Below are 24,074 nucleotides of genomic sequence, written 5' to 3' on the forward strand. Positions count from 1 at the left end.
AACTGCTTACATTCCTGCACCAAAGTCCATAGAGAAAATCAGTGTTTTTAGCTCACAGGGACACAGCAGCTGCTGGTCTGCTGCTGTGTCGCTTAATAAGGTTGTGTCACTTAGTTAAATCTGAATGAAGGATTTCAATCATCAAAGTCAATAAATCAAACATCTGGACTCACTGATGGAGGCAACAGTGGATCAACAACTCCTGTGAACTGTGATGTTAAAATCACTGATTTTCTCTGTGGGGTTTGGTGTGGGAGACTGAGTCGTTTACAAAGTGACAAAAGCTTCAGATAAAGTGGTGAACATATTCTTAAGATACTGTAGATTAGAGAGAGGTCTCAAACCTGCGGCACGTGGGTCACATGTGGTCGACCAATCTATTTCATGTGGCCCGCCTCTTAAAATGAACCTGAAATGTCTGTTTTCAATATTTTTTAGATTAATTTTGCATTTAAATTAGTTGTTTTGACTATATATCTTTCCATATCAAAACAAACACTTTTATTTAGAAATACTGTGAAATATTGTTTTATCTCATAACATCTCACATGTTACGTTGAACGAGACGCTCAGTGGACCCAAGGTCATTAGAGTTTGTGACCCCTGTTGTAGACACACACAGGTTTAAAGTGTTTTCAGTGCTGATTATGCACGTGTACAAGCAACGTGTACATTTAAAGTCATCACAGTCAAGTGTGGTTCTTCTCCACTGATGTGGACAGAGGATCAAATCTGGTGACCAGGGACACGGTCAATCCACACGCACACACACACACGTCCAGACGAAGGCTCTTATGCATGAGCACACACACATTTACTGATGGCTTTTTAATGGGGCTGTTCTCAGCAGCTCACATTCATTGATCAGAGACGTGAAGCTGCAGGAGACATGGAGGACGCCACGAGACAAACCAAAGTACGGACAAAAGTACAACAACGACGCGAGACGAACCAAAGTATGACGACAACGCAGGACAGATAAAAGTACAACGCGAGACGGACAAAGGTATATGTCCCGCGTACACCAACGACACGAGACGAACCAAAGTACACCAACGATGCGAGACGAACGAAAGTACGGACAAAAGTACGACGATGACTCGAGACGGACAAAAGTACGACGACGACTCGAGACGGACAACACGACGACTCGAGACGGAGGACGATACAGACAAAATAGACGACTTACAACGTGGCGACGCAGGACAGACAAAAAGTATGACGACGACAAAAAGTACTCGAGACAGACAAAAGTACAACGATGACGAGGACAGACAAAAGTACACTGTACAGACAACGAAAACAGTACAACGATGACGCAGGACGAGACGACTCGAGACAGACAAAAGTACAACGATGACGCAGGACAGACAAAAGTGTGACGACAACGCATGGCGGACAAAAGTACGACGACGACTCGAGACGGACAAAAGAACGACAACGTTGCATGAGGAAACTGCAAGTGAAAGTGAGTCCTACAAATAAAATTCAGCTTTGTCCCCATAAAATCTTGGGCCGGCCCTGTGTTTTCATGATTTTAATTTTAATTGAGGTTGAAAATTATTCTGTTACAAATAAACATGATATTTGGACATATTCAGTTCATATTTTTCTTGGTGGTTTTACTTTCCTCCTTTTGTTCTATTTCCTGTTTTATTTTGAAATGTTTATTTCCTGTGTGTCTTCTGATGACATCATTACCTTCACCTGTGTCAGATCGTCAGTGTCTCACATTCAGTCGTTTTACTCCAGGATTAAACTTTGGATATTTAGTTATTTTTGGATTTTATTTGGATTTTGTTCAAATTTGTCTTGGAGTTTTTAATCCCAGTTTTAATCCCAGTGTTAACCCCTTCATCCGCCTCATGTAAGTACCATAAAGTTTTTATTTAGTTGTGTAGGCCAAAAACACATTTGTTTAAAAACTGGAACTGTGCTGAAAATCAGCGTCAGCGTGAAGATGAAATGATGAATGAACAGATGAAGTGGTGAAGGTTTAGTTCGAGCAGCAGCAGCAGAATCAAAGTTTCACGCTCAGTCTTTGACAGCAACGTCCAACTCTGTGTCCTCATGTCTGAAAAATGCTTGTTTTCTTTTACAAAAATGTCGCAATTATTTTAGAAATGTAAAAAATCTCCCCCAGGGATTAATAAAAGATTCTGATTTCTCATAAACTCATTACAACTTTATTGTAAAATGACAACTTTTCTCTTTATTTTACAACTTTATTCTCATGTTATTAAACCTTATTCTCGTAAATTACAATTTTTTTTGTTGAAAGCTTAAATATTTCTTGTCTTCAGTCAATCACATTTAAATGAAATCCAAATGTTTTAGTTTCACAGCAAATCAAAGCAAATATTACCTTCTATATTATTATTATAAGACACAAAGAAAGTTTCTTTCCTTTTTCCAGCTCGTTTCTCGTGAGTTCACAGTTTCTGTTTCAAAGTGGAGAAAATAAATAAATGTGTGAGTCAGGATTAAAATAATCTGAACACACACACTTATTGAATGAAAGTTTAGTCGTCGTTGGCCTCATCCATTAACACTGAGACACGGAAACAACAGTGACACCATTTTAACAAAGGGCCATGGACACGCCCCCCCCGCCCAACACACACGCATACACACACCCTCACCCCCACCTGTGGTACCACCCCGCCATATTAAAAGACCAATTAAAGAAGAGGATTAAGGCGCTCCACGTCCACACACACATTAGCATTAATCAAAGTGTGTGTGTGTGTGTGTGTGTGTCCACAGTGAATAGCGATGTGCTAAAGGCTCAGTATGAAGTCGTATAATTGCTGCTGGTGTTTCTGATCGATACCACACCCACTGCTGAGCTCAGCCAATGGGAGCAGGTTCCCTGTGTGTGTGTGTGTGTGTGTGTGTTCTTGCCTCTTCAGGACCTGTTCGGGCAAAAACACTGACCCAGCGAACAAAGTTCTGGTTCCTTGCAGTGTTGAAATATAACAGCACAAATACTTTACCTGAACTTACCTTAACTGTTAAAACTTACCTTAACCTTACCTTAACTCTACCTTTAACTTCATATTATTGTTCCGCTAATGTTCCCCCAACGTTCCGCTAAGAAGAGAACGTTTAAGTTTTTGGTTCCCTCAACGTTTGGCTTCTGCAAAACCCTGAGGGAACGTTCTCTAAACGTTAGATCATGGTTCTCCTCAGGTTAGTTAGAACCAAACCAAAAACTAACATTCTTTGAACATTTTGTGTTAGTTGGGGACCTTGTCAAGACCAGTTGTCCTCATGGAGACCAAAACCTGGTCCTCATGAGGCAGAACCTCATTCCTGAGGAACTGGTTAAGTTAAGGACTAAGATTTGTAAGTGATGAGGGTTTGTTTAGGATGAACAAATGAATGGAAGTGAATGCAGAGTCCTGAGAAGAAGGGGTTTTGAACGACTTTGTCACTCAACAGGAAAATGTGTTACTAACCCAAACCATCTGAATTTAGAAGATTTAAAACTGTGCTACTCAATGGAGTCCACGAACGTCGCTCTGTGTCTGTTTTTGTACCAGATATGAACCTAAAACTGTGTGGAATATGATATGAAGATAGATAGATAGATAGATAGATAGATAGATAGATAGATAGATAGATAGATAGATAGATATGAACCTAAAACTGTGTGGAATCAAACAAGAACATGTAGAGAACCAACATTTTCACACCTACTCGATGTAAATAGTGATCAGCAGCAGAGACGGCTCGGATCTGCTCAGGAGGGTGTCGCTCAAGTGAAGAAAAGTACTAAAAAGTCTAGTAATTGTGGGGTAAACTATTTCACATAACTTCAAAATAAAAGTTTAACAATATATAATTCTCAATAGAAAATCATAGTTATGCTGAAAAATGTATCTACAAAGAGAAAAACTGATGATGGGCCACATAAAATCGATGGGGGGGCCACATTTGACCCACAGGCCTCGAGTTTGACACAAAAACACTCTAACATGAAGTTCCACTCAGACTTGAACTTAAAGCTTAACTCGAGCGTCAGAGCTCAGAAACAGGATCACAACTTTACTCCGAACATCTTGTTTCAGGAGGAGTTTTCTAAAGAAGAGCTAATCATCACTCTTCCTCCTCCTCCTCCTCCTCCTCCAGTGTCTCCTTCAAGGTTCTTCAAACAGAGAGCAGGTCAGGATTTAAAGTGTCTGATCTTTAAATATGATTTTATCTCCCTGCAGAGGAGACATTTACTCTGACAGGTCCACGTCTCTCCCTGAAGAGGAAACTTACCCTCCTCCTCCTCCTCCTCCTCCTCCTCCTCCTCTCTTATTATCTCATGTCATCTCTCCTCCACATCCCCTCACCGCTCGTCCACTCCCTCTTTTCTTCTCTTCTGTTCACCTCATTTCTCCTGTACTTTCCTGCAGATACTTACTGTGATTTACACGCTCTCCCACTCCCTCCTCGTGTGTGTGTGTGTGTGTGTGTGTGTGTGTGTGTGTGTGTGTGTGTGTGTCAGCTGCTTTATGTCGCTGTAGACGACCGTCTCTGACTGAAAAGCTTAAGTTTATGTCACTAAATAAACCACTCACTCTCCCACACCAAAGTCCACAGAGAGAGTGATTTTAACGTCACAGGAGCTGCTGTACACTACGACACATTTCCTCTCACGTGTCTTTCATAAGCTGCCACACACATCAGCATGGAGGCGGGAATCAAACCACCAACCTTTGAGTTGAAAGACAACTCGCTGTACCACTGAACTACCGACGCCACAAGTTATCCGTTTATAAACCTGGAGTTAAGACGTCTACTTTATGTTTCATAAGAATTAGTGTGTGTGAAGCCTTTGTCTTATCAGTAAACTCCCTCCTGTGTTTTGTTCCGACTGATGCAACTGTAGTTTCATGGTGCGTGTGTGCGTGTGTGTGTGTGTGTGTGTGTGTGCGCGTGTGTGTGCGCGTGTGTGTGTGTGTGTGTGTGCGCTGGGCTGCAGTTCCTCTCATGTCCACTAGACCCCGCACATTTGTGATCATTTGTGTTGACGTAAATAGAGTAAACTTCCAACTTCTCTCTGCACTCGCGTTTATCTATATCAATGTTCATGTGTAATGTCGGTAGACTTTCAAAATAAAATACAGAAAACACAATTTTAACAGTTGAAAAAATGGGTTTTATTTTTAGATGTTTGATTTTGCTGAAAAGCAGTGGCGTATTCAGATATTTATATATTTCAGGGCCTGAGTGGGCACCCCACCCCCCACATCTTTTTTTTTGTTAGTTTGTGAACATTTTTAAAGTTTGAATGAAGCTTCTACATGGAATTATGTCATTTTATTCCTAATTCACAGATTTTCCTAGAAGATTAGTTTGTCTGAAGTGTTTTTCAATTCATTTCAATTAGAAATTGTCTCTGAAGAAACACATTTTTGAGTGTTTCTCTGAGTTCTGACTACAAATGGAACACACCATGTCGTCAGTTTCTTATTTAATGGACAAAAAAAAATAGCACGTGTACAAATGTATCAGCTTGTGTCTGTCACAAACATGACATTTATTCAACAAAAACAAACACAAAATAATGTTGTTTTTACATCAGCTTTCATGTACAAAATATAATTTAAGAGCACAATATATTACAGCAACATAAATCAACATGTAGAGAACATGAAGAACAGATGATCAGCAGCTTAATCCAACGTCGGTTAATGGGCAGAAAATAACCAGAGTCACGGCACTTTAAATGGCTCCTAAAGTCGGTTTGATTGAACGTGTACATGATGACGTACAGATTATGTACAGATTACGTACAGACGGGGAAAAGAAAAAGATGTCAGAGGAGAAGAATCTTGGAAAACTCAGTGTGGTACTTTGTGTACTCGGGCTGAACGACGAAGATCGAGACAATAATTCATCTAAAATTATAATCTGAAGAATTCTGATCATCCACTTGTGTCACTGGCACAAATATAATTTTCATAACCTCAGAGCGGACAGAGCCCTGTGATCAGTGGCGCCCCCCGGAGGGAGAAAGAAAAAAGATTCCCGCGACACATGCTGTCACTTTTTAAAAAGCTCCTTTAAAGCCGGACTTTACTCTGTGATATTTAACAAGTCTGTCCCACGAGTGCGTGTTTCACTTACAGGAACATTCATATCTGAGCACATTTCTATTCTTTTCACGAGGCTCCTGAGGTTTGAAGGTCTCACTACTTTCTGCCTGCAGTTGTCTGTGGATTAAAGTCTTTCACAGCTCCTGTTTATATATATATATACTGTATATATGATGATGTTTCTTTCATTACTTATCCAAACAACATGAAAAGTTTAAAGCAGGATTTTAACCCTGATTTAACAGCTTCAGAGTCGTATACGACAACTGTCTCCACTGCCCCCTACTGCCTGTTAGTGGAATACCAGCCTCCATCAGGGGTCAGGGCCGCTGACCCAGAGTCCTCAGACTCAGGAGGTCAAACACAAATTGCTTCAGTGATAGCGTTATTTTAGACGTTCAGAGATGGCGAAAAAGCAGCAGAAGAAACTGTTGTGGGAGGAAGTGAGGAAGTGAGGAGGTGAGGAGGAGGAAACGACACACGAGGAAACAACCAGGCTCCCAAAGTTCCACTTTCAAAGTGTTTTAAATGAATCTTTTGTACTGAAATAGTAACAGTTCTAACTCAAACAAAGGCCTGGTAACTTCTGCAGTTACACAAACGCGACGGTCACCATTTGAGTTTAATCTGAGATTACTGACAGGTCAAATTTAGAAAAAAAAGAAAAAAAAGAATCCTGAATATTCCATCAGGTCACACAGTGAAGACATTTCAGAGTTTACATGGTTCACTGCACCAGGGTTTGTGTGTTTTCACAGAGACAGGTGAGGCTTCCTGTACGTCTGATTGGTGATGGAGAGGCGGGTCAGCCGGGCGCCGTAATAATCCACGATGTAGTTCGATCCGTCTGCTGGACCCACGATCTGCAGGAGGACACACAGAACTGTAACATCGGGGCAAACGTGGGATTAAAATCAGACTTCATGACTGAGAGAGATCACAGTGACATGACACCAGTCACGATTCTCCAAGTCCTTGATTCGATTCCCGATGTTTTTTTCTAGACTGGTCTGGTTCCGGACAGCCTGATTATGATCATGATGCTCATAAGAGGGTTAAATCTGACTCAGATTATTTACATTTCATGCTGTGAGGTTTTTGCTGCGTTGGCACAAAACATGAACTGCTGTCCAAGTTTTTTTAAAAGAAAAATCTGCTCTGTCAAAGACAACAGCTCATTTGCACCATCCATCCATCGCTGTTCCCCTCCACTCTCTCCTGTAATGGATGTCGAAAACACTAGTGCTTTGACCTTTCACCTTCCATTTCCCCTCACTTAATCCATTTCCCTCTTTTCTCTCGCCGTCCATTAGGAAGTTCTGGAAGCATCGTTCATTATGTTGAGACTAGGAAAATACGCAGCACAGCGTGGACGATGGATTGGCCAACGCCTGTTTATTCAACTGCCTTCACAACAACGACAACGACGACAACAGCAACAGACCCCGGGCAGTTAGCGACTAAAAGATGAGGCGGAGCTGCAGAGAAGCGTGGAAGTCTTCATCACAGGTGTCACCCTCAAAGAAACACACCAGTGTGTTCTTCAATCATTTCTAACACAGGGTTCACACACACACACACACACACACATTGGTTGACATCAAATTCTTTACAGCAGCAATTCCCTCCAATTCAAGGACTGAATGTGCCGACACAGCTTAAGACAGGAGGACAACTCTGTTAGAGCGTCTTTCGTGATTGTCCTCTTTCCTAACTTTACTCGCTCATTGTCCTGCAGAGAGACAGTGGACAGCGTCCACCACACCGCTGGTGAGTATGACTCCATGTTTTCAAGGATTCAAGGACCCATGGGAACCCTCAACTACTTTGGGTTCGTTTTGTCTTTTATCAGTTTAGAGAGATTATATTTTTGTACAATTTGCAGCATTAGATCTGTGAAAATCTCTATCAGCAGCGATACCAGGCACAATTATGTTACATGGAAAGAAACCAGAAACTGAATATTTACATATATTGTACCTGTATTAATTATAATCATGTATCTCTACAGAGTGAGTGTCACGTGAGGGAATCTGACCGACAACCTGAGAGGTTAGTGGACTCGAGTCAGGACTCACCTGCATGGCGATGAGTATGAAGTCAATCAAAGTCCCAATTCCACAGAATCCAACTGTGCAAAACTTTAACAGTCCTGGAAGCAGAGGAGAACATGCCATGGTGAGTTTGTATGAATGAATGAATGAATGAATGAATGACCTCTTGGTTTCATAGATAGAGACTGAGAACGTGTCAAAGGTCAGTGGTTGTGAACGTGTGTGTAACGTCTGCATGTCATGTCAGAGTGGACACGCAGCGACAGAGCCGCATAAACTCAGCACGAGCAGGAGAGGAAGTAGGAAAATAAAAGCCATCACAGACAGAATCCGTGCAAGCTCAGTGTGCTCGTGTTTCTTCAGGCGTTTGTTAGGTTTACAGCATATACAGTGGATTTCAAAGACTAACCTCATTTGTTTTTGTGCAGTAAAAAAGATCATTTACAAAGTGCTTTTCTCATCACGACAACCACGAAAAGTGCTTTTACATTAAGGTTTATGCATTCACCATGTCACACACACACTCGTTCATATCACTCATCTGTCACACAGTGCTGTCACAGCTGCAGCAGGAAAATATGGGCTTTAATGTCTTAACCCAGGGACACATCAGCATAAAAACTCCCTGTAATATCTTTATTAGTAGTATTTGGTCGTATTCTGGAGGCAGCAGGTTTGACATAACTACTTTACTGACTGCTTTTATTGAGAAGATAAAGTAAAAGAATTAGAATCACTTATTTTTGCACACACACACCAATTAGTGAGGGTGAATTTGACATCTTTCCTCTTGGCCGTGGGCTGCCTGATAAAAGCTGTTTCTCAGGCAGACTCTACACTTAAAAAAAACTGCCTGTAAAAGCAAATCATCTGAAAACTAGGGCTGCAATTATTCATTCATCAATTCTTAATCCATTATTAAATGAACAGTGAACTATTTTGATAATTGATTTGATTGTTTTGAGTGTTTCCAGCTTCTTAAATGCAAATATCTTCTGGTTTCTTTTCTTCACTTAACAAAATCAAATCAATTAAAAGTGACGTTTTAAGACGTTTGAAAACATAATGATTTTGCGGTTTAGGAAACACTGATTAGGATTTTATGGAGCAAACAAGAACCCAATGAATCAGATTATGAAAATATGATAATGTCAACATGTTTACTGTAAAGCTATTCATCCATTGTCCTGTGCTGTTCCAATCTCAGCTGACGTGGGGCGATAGGCCAGAGACAAACAACCATTCACTCTCACATTCACACCTATGGTCAATTTAGAGTGACCATTTGACCTAATCCCTGTGGGAGGAAGCCGGAGAAAACCCACTCACTTCAGTTTAAGAGCAAATATAATCAAAATATTCAGATTAAGAAACAAACAAACTGATTTGTCTGAAAATGTCAGACTTCAGTGGTCAAGAACGGTTGCACTTACGATAAATGATCAGGATTCGGATAATGTATCGCCTGCAGGGGGCGCCACCAAGGCTTTCGACAAAGAGATCTTATCGTCTGATTCTTAATGTTCTTATTCGTTCTGTGCAGCTTTGAAACAAAGACGCTGGTCACGTGATTTTTTTATTTCATTATTTTATTTAATAAATCTGACTTGGCTCAGGCCAGGACGACCTGTGCCAAACCAGGCCAGGTGTTTGTCAGTGCAGCTGTCCTCCAGTAACACACACACACACACACACACACACACACACACACACACACACACACACACACACACACACAGGCTTTGAGCCTTTGTGCTGGTGCAGGTGTCTCATTAAACAGAGGATGAGAGCAGAGACTCAGGCTGCAGATAATAACTCGGCCTTGTTGTGGAAATTCTAACTGTTATTCTTTGGGTTATTAGGTTCCATTGTGTGTAGATCAGTGACGAACAAAGAATGATTAAATTGGGTTTGAATTCAGGCTGGAAAACCATGGAAAAACAGGGGAATTTAAAGGGCAATGCTGCTCTTTTTACCTGGGTTTCAGAGAATTCAGTTCCAGGAACAAGTTGTTGGTTTTGTGTGTGTGAAATGTGATCTGAGACCCAGAAATGTGAGACATTAACTGGTGGAAAAATAACAGAGCAGAGCTGCAAATAACAGTGTCCTAAGAAGAATAGCTGTGCAAACAAATGTGTGTGTGTGTGTGTTTACCCAGTGCAGGATAGCCCAGGTAGAAGCGATCAGCTCCGAGCCAGCCGAGGAACAGAGACAGAGCCACAGCGACTTTGTAGGAATAACCACTCCTACAAAAAATACACAAAAATCACAAATCAACAAGTTAGAGACACACGTCTTCTATTTTCACTCCATGCTAATGTGACCTTTGACCTCTGTTTAAAATTCTACAACTGTCAAATATGTCACCGACACTTGGAGTAACTGTTTCAAAGTAAAATAACTCCTTTCTTTAAAACAAGGCTTTTATAGTGAAATATTTGCAAGGCCGTACGAGCATCCAGTCGTAATATTCAAAACCAGGAAGGGATGAGAAATGACCTCCAGTCGTTTAGCCGTTTCATTTCTTTAATGATCTCATATTTAAAAACAGGACATTTAAAAGCAGTTCATTTGTCTTTTGTCATTTAATCAACAGACAAAAAAATAATAATTTTGTTATATTTTAACACATGATAAATCGTTTTGATGTTGAAAAATGAGACCAGGAAATGTGTGTCTTCTTCACGTGTGCCGGGAACTGACGACCTGTTTGAATGTTAATGAATGTTTCCAGCGCTTTCTGTATGTGTGTGAGTGTGTTGTGTATATGTGTGTGTACTCACACGTTCCTACAGGAGATGGTTTTGTTGAAGCCCACCTCTTTACCACTGAACTTGAACTCTGTCCCGTTAGATAGTCGACAGCTGATGTTTGGAGCTGGAAGGCACTCCACTGTACACACCCACACACACACACACACACACACACACACACACACGTTTAGTTAGAACATAAACATCTATAACAAGTAGAAAATAATAAATGTTTGACCGAGTTTTTCTGTTTAGAACAGCTGTTTATTTTCTGTGTGTTGCATTCAGGACACTGAATGCAACACACAGAAAATTGAAGCCTCTTTTTCCACTTTTCCTCCTCAACAACTCCAGAAATGAATCCACCCTGTAAATAATTACTAATGATTACGCACAAAAGTTAACGAAGAAGAACTGATTGTCGTTAATGGCGAGTCTGAAATGTGATGTCACGATAAATGTTGTCGTTTGTCGTAACCACAAACAAAGGCCTAACAACCGTCTATGTGGCCGTCAGAGTGTGATTCAGGTTCAGGTCAAGCTTAGACGAAAATTACAGGGCACATGCCAGATTAGGTTTGGTCAATATTCTATAGGTCTCGGTCTGAGTCAGATAAAGAAAATTTAGTCCCAGGTGCACCACAGACCAGACTGTCTCATTTAACTCTGATGTGAGATAAACTGAGACACAGCTTTTGTTCAACTTCTTGGTGATTCTCTTCTTTTAGCTTCACCTGGGATATTGATTTCTTTCTGCGTTTCTATGAACTGCAGTCTGTCGTTTCTGCACCGAAGAGAAGAAGAACAAAATCATAGACGGTGTTCACATCCTGCTCACCCCAGGCCGTCGTGTCCCTGCAGTTCTCTGGCTCCTGAGTGGCTTCGTCAATCTTAGGCTCATTACACAGATACATGAGCTGAGTCAAGGAGTCCACGCTGTCAGCTGATGAACTGAACACTAACACAGAATAAACTCACGGAGAAGACGCGAGGTTTAAATATCAGAACAGCTTTGTCGGTCTGAATGTTGTAAATACTTGTAGTAATAAATCCCACAAACACCGAATGAGTACATGTGTAACAATGCCAATTACTCTGGAAATGTGTTAATATGTAGAGTTTGACCAATGTTTCTCAGGCCGATGCTGACGTTGAGAAATCAGAGCAGCTGATAACTGATCCTTTTGACCCTAGTATTTAGCCAATTTTCTTATTTTTCCCCTCCAAAAAATAACTGTTTAATGATAAATGTGATATTGGATTATTGCCGATGTATTGGGAACACTGATAACTAAAACCAAAATATTATTTTATCCCTGTGGTCAAATCGCTCTTCTGTAGTGCAATTTAACACTTTTCATACTTGTGTCATAGCAGATGGGGATATAACTTTTATTGCGCCAAAATAAATATTATAAATATACACTAATCAGGACTATTTACAACTGGATAAGAACTTTATCTTTGATGGGTTGAACTCATCTTTCAGATAATACTTGTATACTTTCACTGGAATACGAGAAGTACTGTAGACGGGTGTATATTTAGGTACAAAAGCATACAATTTAGATGAAGAATATGGGGTTATATATGTTTATTTTAAGGAAAACACGCTTCTTATGGGTTTAAGGACGTAAAATACCTGTAGTACACACAATAACTGTAACATATCAGACAGTAAATACGATACTGAATAAACAAACAAATATGACTAAATTTGCTGCTTTTATTGTGAATATTTACAACGTTTAACTGCTGAGCCTCGCTAAGCTAACGGTAGCTAATCAGCACCGCCGGGTGACTGTTCGCTCTCTCGCCGGCTGTTGGGTTGACACACGCGTGTTAAAAGGATACTGTCCGAGCCGGAGGTCTTCGCAGCTGAGCGCGTTGTCAGTCAAAACCTCCGCTAACTGCGAAAAGACGCCGTAAAACAACAGAATCCACATCCCAGAACGTAAACACCGCGTCCGGGAGGCCGCCATGATGATGACTGTCACGTGACGTGATGATGCCTTTAGGACGCCTGTCAGGGTGGTAATTTAGAGCTCTGAAGGACACAATCGCACGATTTCACAACTAGTATCAACTTAACGCTGTGTTATATTAAAAAAAAAAAAATAAAAAAAATAGCACGATTTTGTTTTATATTTGTAATTCTACGAAAAAAAGTTTCATTTTGGGGGGAATCGAGTTAATGAATTTGCCTCTTAATTGCTTTACTATTGTAATGTAGTTTGATTCTTGTTGTAATTTTAATGCATTTTAATGATTTAAAATGCTGGTTCTACTCATTGAAAATAAAGCTACCAAGTTACTATAATCAGTGTGATACTATTGTCCTCTCCTTTCTTGAAAAATTGTCAATTTCGCCATCCATATAAACATTTATTTTTTTGATTGTGTTTGATTTTCTTGTAACAACTTGAAAAAGACTAAAACTGAGTTAAAATATTTATTGCATTTATTACTAAATTCGGAGTTGAAAGCATCACCTGTGTTTATGTTGTTCTGTTGACATTTCCATTGAGATTTCAGGCCAAAAAATATACTAGAAGTACTCCAGAAATTTGATATTGGTGATTATATTGAAGTAAAAACACATAAATACTTTGAATGTGATTATGTGATTATTTGTAAGGAAAACATGCTTCTGATGGGTTAAACAGCGTAAAAATAAATCTAACTGTCCACAAAATTGATGTAATATATCAGATAGTAAATACGGTACTGAATAAACAAACTGAATTTCCTGCTTTAATTGTAAAACTGTACACCGTTTAGCTGCTGGGCCTCGCTAAGTTAACGTTAGCAAGCCATCACCGCCGTCATAGTTTTTTTTATATAAGTAATTCATAACCTAATGACCTGGAAATAACAACTTCTGTGAAATAAGTGTTCAAAAACAAACAAATTAGCTTTGCGTGATATTTTCCCCACATCCAGTGGCAGTTTGGTTTTATTCCGACAGTACGTGAAGGCAGCATTAAAGCGACGCTGGTGCTGAAGCGGATCCAGCTGATGTGAGTTTTTAAAACCACTTTATAACTGACTCTTTTCTCGCTCTGTTCTGTGTTTAAATCAGCGCACAGTGTCTCCGGCTGGTCATCCTCAGTCTCTACATTCTGCTGAAAATTAAAAAATTAAACCAGACCAGGTTTTTCCTGGACTTTAAAAAGCTCAGGGAGGAGGCTAAGTTAGCATGCTAAGCGGCTAGCTCCCTCTCTGCTGGGCGTCTCTGTTGGTGTCTGTGTGTGTTAGAGTGTGAAGTTGTCGTTTGTTTAAAACGTGATTTCTGTGAATTCAGTGGAAGTAAAAACACGCAGAAAAGAGTCAGCTGTGTTCATGGAGGCTCTGAATGATTAAAAAAAGAGTTTTTAAATGTGTCGCAGCAGGTTTTTTCTCTTGTTCTGTGTTTTGATGTTTGTGATGCACCTGTTGCGAAGCTGAACCTGCCCGCGGATTTAAAGTGTTAAAAAAACTAGAAAAACTTCTATTTTAAAACAATAATACAGATTAACACTTAACACACAGCCTGGTGGATTATTCACTGATTAATGTATTCATTTATTGGTTAAATCAAATAATTTCGTTTCATTTCCCCCTCCCCTCACATCTCCTCCCTTTTGAAGCTGCTGAGTTTCACTTCCTGTTTTCTCAGGTGAGTTCCCACTCTTCGCACGCGCTCACCTTCAGGCTGTGTGTGTGTGTGTGTGATGGCTGTTGGGAGTGTTGTGTGTGTTTTTCCCACCGTGTGTGAGCTGATAAAGCGACTTTTTCTCTCCCTGTTGTTGAGAACAGATTCTCACCTGAGCCTCACACGCACACACACACACGCATACAAGCACCTGAACGCAGCACAGACTGAACTACTTCACAGGTCAGCGACTTCAAATCGGAAAAACAGAGTTGTTTAGACATAAAGTGATAGATAGTTGTGGTGGGGTTTTTTTTAAGTTGATGTGCGTGAGGTATTTTATAATTCAGTGTGCGTTTGTTACGATGACATTTATCGAGGGTTTGGAGCGAGAGAAGAAGCTCTTCTGTTCCTTTGTACACATCTCTGTTCTTTGCTGCTGTTCTCTGCTCATCATCACCTCTTTGTTTTTCCTCCTCTGTTTCTCACTGCTCATTTTTATTTTCGACTCCATGTAACACAGAGACTGTACATAACATAAATACACTACCACCCAAACTACTCCTTTGTATTTTCACACATCTGATCTTGAGGATCATGGCACCTAAAATCAAACACCTCCTACAGGAGCAAGACCCCAGAATCAAACACAATCTTACTGTGTTTTATTTTGTAGACCCTGTGGAGTTTTATTGTGTCTTTGGTGCTTTTTTGTTCATTGTGTAGCTCCTTAAAGTTCTTAAATATCTCATTGTGCTTACTGGGTATCTATTATTTATTTTAGGTTGTCGTCTTTTTATGATTGTGTTACATTGTGATCGTTGTGTGTTTGTTAATGGTCGCTGTGTATCTCTTTGTTGTTGTGTCTCTTTTTGGTGGTTTCATGTCTCTAAACTGTGATTTATTGAAACCAACTAGTGAATGTTTATTGACCTTTATTTGTTTATGTCCAGTATGTGAAATAGTTAGTCGTAGGTGAAATAATGTTTTTCTTTGCTCTTCTTCTCTGGTCTTCTCTGGTTCTCTCTCATGTCTTCTCTGGTCCTCTCTCTTGTCTTCTCTGTTCCTCTCTGGTCTCACTTGGTGTCCTCTGGTCTTCTCTGTTCCTCTCTGGTTTCTTTGGGTCTTCCGTGGTCTTCTCTGGTCTTCTCTGGTCTCACGTGTTCCTCTCTGGTTGCCTCGGGTCCTCTGTGGTCTTCTCTGGTCCTCTCTCTTGTCTTCTCGGGTCCTCTCTGGTCTCACGTGTTCCTCTCTGGTTGCCTCGGGTCCTCTGTGGTCTTCTCTGTTTATCTCTCTTGTCTTCTCTGGTCTCACGTGTTCCTCTCTTGTCTTCTCTGGTCCTCTCTGGTCTCACATGTTCCTCTCTGGTTGCCTCGGGTCCTCTGTGGTCTTCTCTGTTTATCTCTCTTGTCTTCTCTGGTCTCACGTGTTCCTCTCTTGTCTTCTCTGGTCTCATGTGTTCCTCTCTTGTCCTCTCTGGTCTCACATGTTCCTCTCTTGTCTTCTCGGCTCCTTTGTGGTCTTCTCTGTCCCTCTCTCTTGTCTTCTCGGGTCCTCTGTGGTCTTTTGCTCCTCTCTGTTTCTGTCCTGTCTCCAGACGGAGAGTAGAGGACAACAATGTTTGAAAATGTCCCGACAGGTAAGCTCTTTTAGTCCTTCATAATTTGACAAAGCTTCCTGCTGAAGAGAATGCATCATGTCAGAGTGTTTGCATACACTGTGTCAGTGGATTTCATGTGACAACACCTGTGTGTTTGTCTTCAGTGTCCTCGGCCGAGCGTCAGCAGGTTCTGGCAGCTCTGGACCGTCTGCACTCCAAACTGGTCCAGAGCGAGGAGTGGACCCACAGCGACTCCCTGGGGAGCCTGAGGGAGACGCTGCAGAGTCCACTGTTCAGCCACATTCTGACGCTGCAGCATTCCATCAAACAGCTCCGCAACCAGGTGAGGAGGAGGAGCACCTTAAATCTGCTGCTTTCACGGAGCAGATCAGAACAGAAGCAGCAGAGTTTATAGTGCATGGTCTGACACAGGTCATAAAACTATTCATAAAACCCTCTCCCTTCACTGTGAATCAAACCTACGGCAGCACTTCTCTTAAAAACTCAGAAACACCCTCGTCTGTGAGCAGCACTTCTTACAAATCCTCATCATCCTGCCCGGGATGAAGAAAACACCAATCTACATGAGCGTTAAAGTGTCAGGAGCACATTAAGGCAGGACGTGGGATGTCAACCACACTTCACACAGTGTTCCCACAGCGATGACAAAGAAATTAGAAAAACAGGTTTTCTTGGCCTGGAGGTGGGGTTGCAAAATTTCAGGACATTTTCAAAATGGGGAATTTCCCATGGGAAATAATGGGAATAAACTGGAAATTTTCAAAAGTGAAGGATGGGAATTTAAAACAATCAGATTTGATGCAAGTACAGTACAATCCATATATCTGTGCGTTGCATTAGTGGTTTTTACTAATTTTATCCAAATTTTCCAGTGAATTCTCATGAATTCCTGTTCCCATGGACAGGGAATTGACCAGAAATGTACTCCTTTGTAACCCTACATTGTATGTATGTATATATATATATATATATATATATATATATATGTGTATATATGTGTGTGTGTGTGTGTGTGTGTGTGTATATATATATATATATATCTCGTTTTTGAGACACTCAGTAAAATCTATTGCCGTATCAGTCCACCAGATGGTGGAGAGCTGTCGTGTGAGTATTTCGCATTGTTATAATATCGTATCATGACTTAAATATTGTGATGATATCGTAATCATTGTGACCCCTACTGGATGTAAGTCACTTACTTGTGATGCCAAATTTAGTTTGCTATAACACTGCTATATAAGTCTTATTAAATATTATTCCACATATTTATAACCTTTAGTGTATTTCACAGATTTATTCAATATAAAAATGTGATAATTATCAGTGCAACAGCCTTTAACAGCAGGAAAAATCATGGCAATATTCAAAATCTAAGTTCTTTGCCCAGACCTAGTTTTTTCTTACAAAAACCCCCATTTAATTTTTTTAAATTGTCAAGCCATTTTGTTACGTATGGCCACTTAATGGTGCATTATAAAAAAATGAATTGTGTTAATTACAGCAGCAATTCTTGTTTATGTGCGGAAAGGTTGACACTTGCTGGACGTCGTCCAGCTTAAGGACAAAACACCTCCACATTAACTTAATGCCAGATTTGTAGAGCTGCAAAGTCGGAGGGCTTGTGTGAGAGACTCGCATCGATCCGCTGATTTCTTTATCCGTTTACAAAGACTGGGGGGGCCGTCCCGCTGAGTCAGCACTAAAACTAAAGCGTTTGATGAAGGAGGATTTATAAAGGAGTCTGTCTGACACGGTGTGAACGTTACCCAAAGTATTATTCCGTCACTTTGTTATTGCTGTCTTTTTCTTCTGCTTTCTCGTCTTTGTCTGACCATGGTTTTATCAGCTGTGTTTAACATCGGGGACTCTGTCCAGGTGTTGACAGACTCTCAGGTGTCTCGTCTTGACGCCGGACGTCTCGATGCTGACTCGCCCTCTGCATTGCCCATCTGTATTCAGCTCCAGCCTGTACTGACGTGCAGCCTTTACAATAAACAATCCGCAGGCCAAATTAACATAATGGCAATAACCGACACTGGGCTTCATATTCTAAGTGCTGCGAAGGTCAGAGCTGAGTCTATGAATGTGTCGGTATGAAGCGGGCTTTTCTCTCCCACTCTCTTTCTTTCTTTATTTTCCTTCCTCCCCTCCTTCCTTGCGTCCGGCGTCCCTCCCCCGGCTCCGTGTAGATCTATCAAGCTTTAATATCTAGTGTCTTGCTTTGAGTAACGGCCTTGTCGAGGCGGTATTGATGAAATGGCTCAGGATCCTGCTCCGTCAGCCCGGCCTAAATAAGCCCGCAGACTGATAAGTTTCCACAATGTGAGTGTAAAGGTCATTAATACATTACCTGTTCAGAGAGGAGAGAGCCTGCAGAGGAATCTATTGATTTTTTTTACCCCCACCCCCCACCCCAGCCTGTCCACTTCATTTCTCTCTCTTTTCATTTACAACTAATACAGCACAATATGAGCCTGTTTTGTGGTCAAATGTAGCAGATATTGAAATGATGATAATAATGACAGATTTAAATAATTCAGTTAAAGTGGCTCGTTTAGCGGTGTGTGTGTGTGTGTGTGTGTGTGTGTGTGTGTGTGTGTGTGTGTGTGTGTGTGTGTGTGTGTGTGTGTGTGTGTGTGTGTGTGTGTGTGTGTGTGTGTGTGTGTGTGTGTGTGTGTGTGTGTGTGTGTGTGTGTGTGTGTGTGTGTGTGTGTGTGTGTGTTGGATATTATCCAAACGCACAAACTTGCACTGCACACACTGGTGCCCTGTAAGTCACCTGCCAAGTTTGTCTCAAGGTTGGACATTTATGTGGTTGACAATCCTTGCATTTATAGATGGATGTCCCTGCAGCAGCCCCACAAGCTAAAATTGCTGATTTTCTAAATGGACGTTAATGCACGGAGTGAGTGGTTTACATACTTTATATTCCACTTGGAAAGTTGGCAGTCTGCACTGACCATGTGTCAGTACCTCGACCACATTTCAAAAACCCTTAACTATCCCTTTTTAATTTATGTAAAGAAAAGCAGATTTGTGCAGTGTAGCGACTAAAATCATGAAGGAAAGTCATTTCATTCATTTTTTTAACTGTTTAATTTTTTGGTTAAAGTGAGCAATGGAGGACTGTAAGTAGTAGGTTTTAATGTTTATTATATTATATAACCTTAAACTCTTAAATGTCTCCCCCTGTAGTTGAGCAGTATGCCTCCCGACGCCGGCAGCGACTTCAGCTTCTCCAAGAAGGGTCAGCTGATCATGAGCACCGTTAACCTCGGCAGCAACTCGGCCCTGCCCACCCTCTCCACCTCCTCCTCCATCCTGACCAACGCCTCGTCTCTGCAGCCTTCGCCCTCATCCGACCTCCTTCAGAAGTGGATCCACACCGCCGCCAAAGTGGGTGGAGCCATCACACACACACACACACACACACTGAGTTTGGTCATAATTTGATGCTGATACTGTGTGTGTGTGAGAACAGGGCCGTGACACAGAGCTGGTCAGTCTGACTCGGCCTCTGTCTGGAGGTCTGGGTTTCAGCGTGATCGGTCTGAATCCTGCAGGGAGCAGCAGTCAGGGAGTCTTCGTCAAACACGTCCAGCCCGGAGGCATCGCACACAGGTTCACACACACACACACACACACACACACACACACACACACACACACACACACACGCACACGCTCACACTGTAAATCGCTGTCTCCTCGGCACAGTGACTTCACAGCATTAGCTAATGAGACTTGTTTTAGTCCTTCCGTCTCTCCATCACTTGTTTTGTCCCAGTAATAAAAACATCATCTCAGTTGACATCAAAAAACACTTGATTGTCAAATTAAAAGTCCCATTTTTGTGTTAATAATCGAGTTTTCTTGCTTGACCCTCATTGATAGTGTGAAGTGTAACAATATACATTGCGTTAATTATAGTTGTGTTTTTTGTTGTTTTTTTAACCTGAGAGGGCAGTAAATTCACAAAAGTTAATTTGAACTTTCATATTCAAAGTGGAACACTGACACTGAACTTTGTTTTTAAAACCTAGATGTGCCATCATCAACTCTAAAATCAAACCAAATAACCTTAGCTCAACACTAATGAAATATCTAAATATATCTAGATTTATTTAATGTCTTAAATTGTATTTTTTGATTGTTTGAAACAACCTATGAAATGTACCAGTGTAAGACATCAAACTGAATATAACAACACTGACTATTCAGCGTCGTACATACAGTATATGTGGTAATAAACAGCTTCCCTCTGTATGTGTGGAACGGAGACTCGATGTGACTGACACTGTGACTGTGTGCAGGGACGGGCGTCTTCAGGAACGGGACCAGATCCTGGTCATCAACGGCAGTCCTCTTGAGCCTGGGATCAGCCAGCAGCAGGCCCTCACCCTGCTGCAGCAGCCTGGAGAGACCGTGGAGCTGGTGGTGGCCAGGGACCGGCCACCCAACGAGCCATCATCCGTCACGCCTCTCAACGCGGTAAGAAGTCTGATATAAAGTCCATTAAACTAGACTTGCTTTCTTAAGAGTCTTGTGGGTCTGTGAAATATGCGGTAAAGCAGGGACTTGAAACCAGAAGTCACACAGTGCTAACACACTCATACAGACTTTATAAGTTGTTTTTTTTGTTTCAGAGGTTTTTGAAATTTTGAATTCTTATGTTAACGTTGGGAACTATTTCCGTTTCCTGTTTTTTGGCTCATCGGTGTGATGCGCTAACTAATTTTCTGATGAACTGAACACATATGGACTGTTGTTATGTTCCATAACTGCCAGTAAAGTTTGAGATGCACACAGATGATGACGTGTGTTCTCTGACCTGCAGTGGTTTGAAACATGTGCACACAAATCTTAAGTAAACGTTTGGGAAAATTCAGCCAATTTGTCTGGGGACCTAAAGATGATCTCCCATGACCCATGTATGGGTCGCAACCCAGTGTTTTGGAAGCTGAAACCCCTCAACATACAGCTCCTTATGTTGTTTTCTCAGAGTCGAGGTTTAAAACTCTTCATCTTCGGATATGTTTATTGAGATAAAGACTCATGCTTTTGTGTCTGATCAGTGACGCGTGTATTTGTTGTCATGGAGACAGTTTTCTTACTCAGCTGTGCCAGCAGCGCATCCTTTTATCTGGAAGAAAACACGCTGTATAACTCCAGATGGGCGCTGTACGGCTGGCACTAAAGTTTTAGTGTGTGTTGTTTGGTAGAAACCGCAAAATAAATGTGGACCATGAAATAAAGTGGTTTCCACTTGTTTTAGCTGCCAGGTTAGGACGAAAACACCAAGTAAACAAAGGACAGGGACCTGGATGATGATTGTATGAGGTGGCTGCCAGCATGGACGCAAGCAAAACTCACCTCACCTAATCAAATCTGCACTATGTGAAGTTAATGTTACCTTATCTCGCTGCTTTGACAGCCTGAAGTTTGTGTCTCTTGGTTTAAGGATTATTCTCCCGCACCAAAGTCCATAGAGAAAATCAGTGATTTTAAATCAAGGCGCACAGGAGTTGTTGTTCCACTGCTGCCTCTATTACTGAGTTCAAATGTGTTATTGTGTGACTTCAGTATTTGAAATCAGTAGTTTGGAATTACCCAAGTGACTCAAACTACAGTGGACCTGCAGCTCTCCTGTCCCCATGAGCTTAAAACGATGATATTCTCAGTTGAGTTTGGTGCTGGAGAGGAAGCAGCTTCAAATAATTCTATTACCAGGTAAAAAAAAAAGGCTGTATAATGGTGAGATAAAGTGGTAAACATATTATTTAGATATCATTTACTTAAAAGGCCTTGGAGTTTATGAGGTGAGGCTCACAGCCACAGACTTTTCTAATTTTGTAAAAATGTGTGAAGTCGAGTTAGGACGTGTTTTTGAGTTGTAGCTCAGTGTGGAAATATTTAAATGCCTGATCCTAGATCTCTCTAATATCAGTTTACACGCACACACACACACCTTAATCATCACCCAGCAGCTTAGCTGTCACTCAAAACAAGCATTGCAGAGAGGGCGTCAATCATAACTGGAGGTCACATTGAGGCCACTCTTCTGTATCAGAGTGAGACCTCCTGTTTATGACGAGCTGTAAGTCTGCTGACATTGACTCGGGTGATTTTTATGACCTTAAGACCTATAGGAAATCAAGTTAGTGCTCTACTTGCAGCATCGCTCCTGACAATATGTATTTAAGTCAGACAGGAGGCGCGATCGATGAATGTCGACAGGACGGCGGAGTCGCTGAAGAGCGGCAGCGTGGGAGGAGGGAGGGAGCGGCGAGCACGGGGAAGGCGGGGACAGAGACGATGAGTCAATGACATCATCGCAAGTCTGGCTGCACAGACTCAAACTGTCGTGACTTAACTTCATCTAAAAGATGGTAGATGAGGCATAAAATGTACACCAGTGTTTTCCCTGGCTAAGCATTGTGGGTATTGGAGTATTTGGATTCTAATGTGATGTAACAATATTAGATTACCTCCAGGTTGCTCACAGGCTCCCTCCACAGCCATGAGTGACGTAATTAGCACGTCAGCTCTCAGATACGCAGCTCCGTCTCTGGCACGGTGGATGCTCTGCATCTCAGCAGCTACAACGAGAGTAGTTCTTCTTCTTCTGTGGTTGAATGTGCGGTTGAACCGCATGTGCCCTGACCAGGAGGAGCTACGGTGGTGAGAGGAGTGGTGAGGTTTACCGATGACATCATCAGCAAACGGAAGTGCCTTTCGTCCAGGAAAACAATTAAAACCCTATTTTCTCAGCAGTGGCTGAACTGTTTGTTCTGAAACTTTACGGTTTCATAAACGAGGTAATGACGCAGATACACACACAAAAGCAGCGTTAATTGGAGCTTCCGGTCTATTTCGCCTTTAATAATTAAAGCAAGTTTTCGAGCAAATGATTAAATCTGAATCATTTTGGTTTGTGGACAAAAACAAGACATTTTGAGGTTTTGGAAACACTGATAGACATTTTCTGACACTTTATACCAAAACAATCAACAGATTCATGGATTATGAAAATAATAATCATTAGTTGCAGCTGTAGTGACTCATCGACCTTTACAAGTTTCTTGAAAAAAATGAATAAATAGTAATCGACCAATGCAGGTTATTAAATAATGGTAAATATCAGCCAGATTAATTGTCCTGCCCCGACTTAAAGCTACTGCAAAAACTTTCAGTGTCATTAAAGTGGCAGTTCCATATTTGCCTGGGCCATTATGGAGATGGAAAAGCAGACGGAGGTATTTCAGTTAGAAAACCAAGGTGTTGACAAACAGGAGTGGGTCTGGACTGTTAATGAGAGCAGAGGATCACAGGTTAGCTGCAGCCATAATGATTCTGCCCTGCTCTATTGTTGGGTCATTATCACACAGAATTACACTGTCCCTCTTATTTGTTACCCTCCTCCTCCTCCTCCTCACCACCCCCGGCTCGTTGGATCAGGGCCACGTCCTGCATACCAGGCCTCCGGTCCTGCCGCTTTTGTTTTATTCATGTCCCGTTTCTATTGAGGCCACGTTTAATGGAGCCGAGGGCACGGAAAACACAACTCTGGATGGGATTTTATTGCCGTTTGCTGGACCAGCCTGGCTAACTATCTGTCTCCCGAAGCCAAGACTCATCTGCTGGGCACATTCAGACGACTCTGACCTGAAGTGTTGTCCTGGCACGGAAGCTCGGACGCCGACGGAGAAGTCATCACTGTAAAGTGTCTCATAAAGACGAGCATAAATCAGCCGGTCAGATATCACATATGATTTTACAGCTTCAGTCTCTTTAGTGAATATTATCCCACCATCGATTAGGACAGCTTGTCAGCGAAGGGACACGCTGGATTTATGGCTCTCTTAAAAAATGAGGGAAAAGCAGAAAGGGAAGAGGTTTAAAGACAAACAAAAACAC

General features: G+C 41.5%; 2 protein-coding genes across 2 annotated transcripts in view; one reads left to right on the forward strand and one right to left on the reverse strand.

The window, feature by feature from the left end:
* Positions 1-5,450: 5,450 nt before the first annotated feature.
* Positions 5,451-12,909, reverse strand: tm2d1 (TM2 domain containing 1). The gene is made up of 6 exons (XM_044044973.1): positions 12,754-12,909; positions 11,738-11,811; positions 10,930-11,038; positions 10,301-10,392; positions 8,171-8,244; positions 5,451-6,955 (listed from the first exon to the last, which is right to left on the reverse strand). Exons 1-6 carry the CDS (start codon positions 12,879-12,881, stop codon positions 6,845-6,847), a joined length of 588 nt encoding a protein of 195 aa, XP_043900908.1. The 5' UTR covers positions 12,882-12,909; the 3' UTR covers positions 5,451-6,844.
* A 953-nt stretch (positions 12,910-13,862) lies between these two features.
* patj (PATJ crumbs cell polarity complex component) overlaps positions 13,863-24,074 on the forward strand; it is a 91,264-nt gene continuing 81,052 nt past the window's right edge. Inside the window, exons 1-6 of the mRNA XM_044043876.1 lie at positions 13,863-13,919; positions 16,131-16,172; positions 16,298-16,476; positions 19,353-19,553; positions 19,639-19,778; positions 20,471-20,648. Of these exons, the coding sequence (XP_043899811.1) occupies positions 16,151-16,172; positions 16,298-16,476; positions 19,353-19,553; positions 19,639-19,778; positions 20,471-20,648 (720 nt within the window). The 5' untranslated portion in view covers positions 13,863-13,919; positions 16,131-16,150. The remainder of the gene's footprint in view (positions 13,920-16,130; positions 16,173-16,297; positions 16,477-19,352; positions 19,554-19,638; positions 19,779-20,470; positions 20,649-24,074) is intronic.

The sequence above is a fragment of the Solea senegalensis genome, linkage group LG14 (genome assembly GCF_019176455.1).
Source record: "Solea senegalensis isolate Sse05_10M linkage group LG14, IFAPA_SoseM_1, whole genome shotgun sequence".
In the NCBI taxonomy this organism is placed as follows: domain Eukaryota; kingdom Metazoa; phylum Chordata; class Actinopteri; order Pleuronectiformes; family Soleidae; genus Solea; species Solea senegalensis.

Bases quoted from the DNA above. Each gene is read 5' to 3' on its own strand.
- tm2d1 (XM_044044973.1), bottom strand. From the start codon at position 12,881: ATGGCGGCCTCCCGGACGCGGTGTTTACGTTCTGGGATGTGGATTCTG. The intron at 8,245-10,300 runs GTAAACACACAC...CTCTGCTTCCAG, and splicing joins CCTGGGCTATCCTGCACTGG to GACTGTTAAAGTTTTGCACA. The intron at 6,956-8,170 runs GTGAGTCCTGAC...GTCCTCCTGCAG, and splicing joins TCATACTCATCGCCATGCAG to ATCGTGGGTCCAGCAGACGG.